Here is a 1,526-nt window from a genome sequence, read left to right as displayed (position 1 = left end):
GAGCAGGAAGCGCTTGGCCGTGGCCCATTGATCCAGCCGGCCCTCCCTCTGCTCAGGGATTTCCTGCTCTCTCGCCACATCATGCTGGGGGGAGGTGGCTTTCCCGTAAGCCAGCTGGCCTCATCTCTGTCTGCCCCCTTCCCTCTGACCAGGAGGGTCCCAGGGAGGAGAGGGAAAGGGCTGGGCGGGAGTCAGTGGGCTTCGCTGGTATAATGATAAAAATCATGGGACAAAATTCGCCATCCTCTCTGGGGTCAATGGAGCTACCCGAACCCGAGGGATGGGTTTGGCCCCATGGCCCTGCCCTGCCCCATTGGCCCTGTTAGCCTTGGACCTTCCCCCAGATCCCAGCTGTGGGCGTTCACCTGGTGCCTGCCGAGGAGGGCTGGACAGTTCCTCTTCTCCTGTCATCTCTCTGCAGCTCTTAACAAGCTGGGTCGTGTCCTCCCAGCCCTGGGGGGATCGTGCGAAAGCCGGCCCGGGAACGTGCTCCCAAAGGGCACTTCCCCATCAGTGAATGTACCCGCCTCGCATCATCCCGGGCACCCTCTGCTCCGCTATTGCAGTGAGCGTGGGTGCTGCAGATCCTGAGGAGGGAGGAGACCCGGGGCTGCCCCGTGAATGAAGCCTGGGGCAGGAACCCCCAATATTTGCATTGAGGGGGCCCCCTCCTGGGGAGGTGGCAGGCACGGGGGCGCTCAGCCTTTCTCATGGATGAAGCCCCTTGGCCGCCCCCTGGGACCCCTCTGGGGCTGGCTTCGCATGGATGCCCTGGGCTTGCATTGTCCGTGGGCAAACATGAGCTCTCCAGGCAGGAATCCGAGCGGCAGAACCCACAGGCCGTTGCTAGGTGAACCCCACCCGCGCTGCCTGGCGGCCGCTCGACCAAACACACCCAGGGATGGAGCTGGGACCTGCCTGGGGAGGGGGGTAGGGCTTGCAGGGCTGCGCGGGGCTGGGTCTCTTTCCATTAACCGGGGCTTTGGGCTGGGCTGTTGCAGGGAAGTTTAAGCTTCTGGACCAAGACCGGGACGTGCGGGAACCAGTTCAGTATTTCAACAGCGTGGAGGAGGTGGCCAGCACCTTCCCGGACCGCGTCTTCGTCATGGAGGCCATCAGCTTCAGCGTGAAGGTCAGCGCCCGGCCCAGCGCCCGGCCCAGCACCCACCAGCAGGTGCCCCGGCGCTGGGCTGGCTGGGAGCAGGTCCCTGGGATCCGCCCGGGGCCCAGCGCCCTCTGGTCGGCACCGGCTGTGCAGGAGACCTGCAGGGAGCAGCGCTGGGATCCCGGCACCGGGGAACCGTGGCCTTGGCCCACTCAGCTCCAGGCAGGCGCCTGCTCCCAGAGCCCTGGGCATTTGGTGTCCTGTCCCATGGCACCCAAAACGCTCGTCTGAGCCACAGACACGGCTGTGCCCTTCTTGGGCCCTGCAGCCCCATTCACCCCTCGGGGCCCCTGTGCTGCCCATCCCCTGTACCTCCCCCTGGTGCCAGCCGCCTCTGCAGCCCCATTCACCCCTCGGGGCC

General features: G+C 65.7%; 1 protein-coding gene across 1 annotated transcript in view; it reads left to right on the top strand.

The window, feature by feature from the left end:
- The first annotated feature begins 1,003 nt into the window (after positions 1-1,003).
- The window catches only part of GAREM2 (GRB2 associated regulator of MAPK1 subtype 2), a 6,292-nt gene continuing 5,769 nt past the window's right edge, over positions 1,004-1,526 (top strand). Inside the window, exon 1 of the mRNA XM_026658928.1 lies at positions 1,004-1,132. Within this exon, the coding sequence (XP_026514713.1) occupies positions 1,106-1,132 (27 nt within the window). The 5' untranslated portion in view covers positions 1,004-1,105. The remainder of the gene's footprint in view (positions 1,133-1,526) is intronic.

The sequence above is a fragment of the Terrapene carolina genome, unplaced genomic scaffold, assembly GCF_002925995.2.
Source record: "Terrapene carolina triunguis isolate 2854851 unplaced genomic scaffold, T_m_triunguis-2.0 Scaffold523, whole genome shotgun sequence".
In the NCBI taxonomy this organism is placed as follows: Eukaryota; Metazoa; Chordata; order Testudines; family Emydidae; genus Terrapene; species Terrapene triunguis.
The sequence above is the reverse complement of the archived record's forward strand: the minus strand, read 5'-3'. Positions and strand labels throughout refer to the sequence as shown.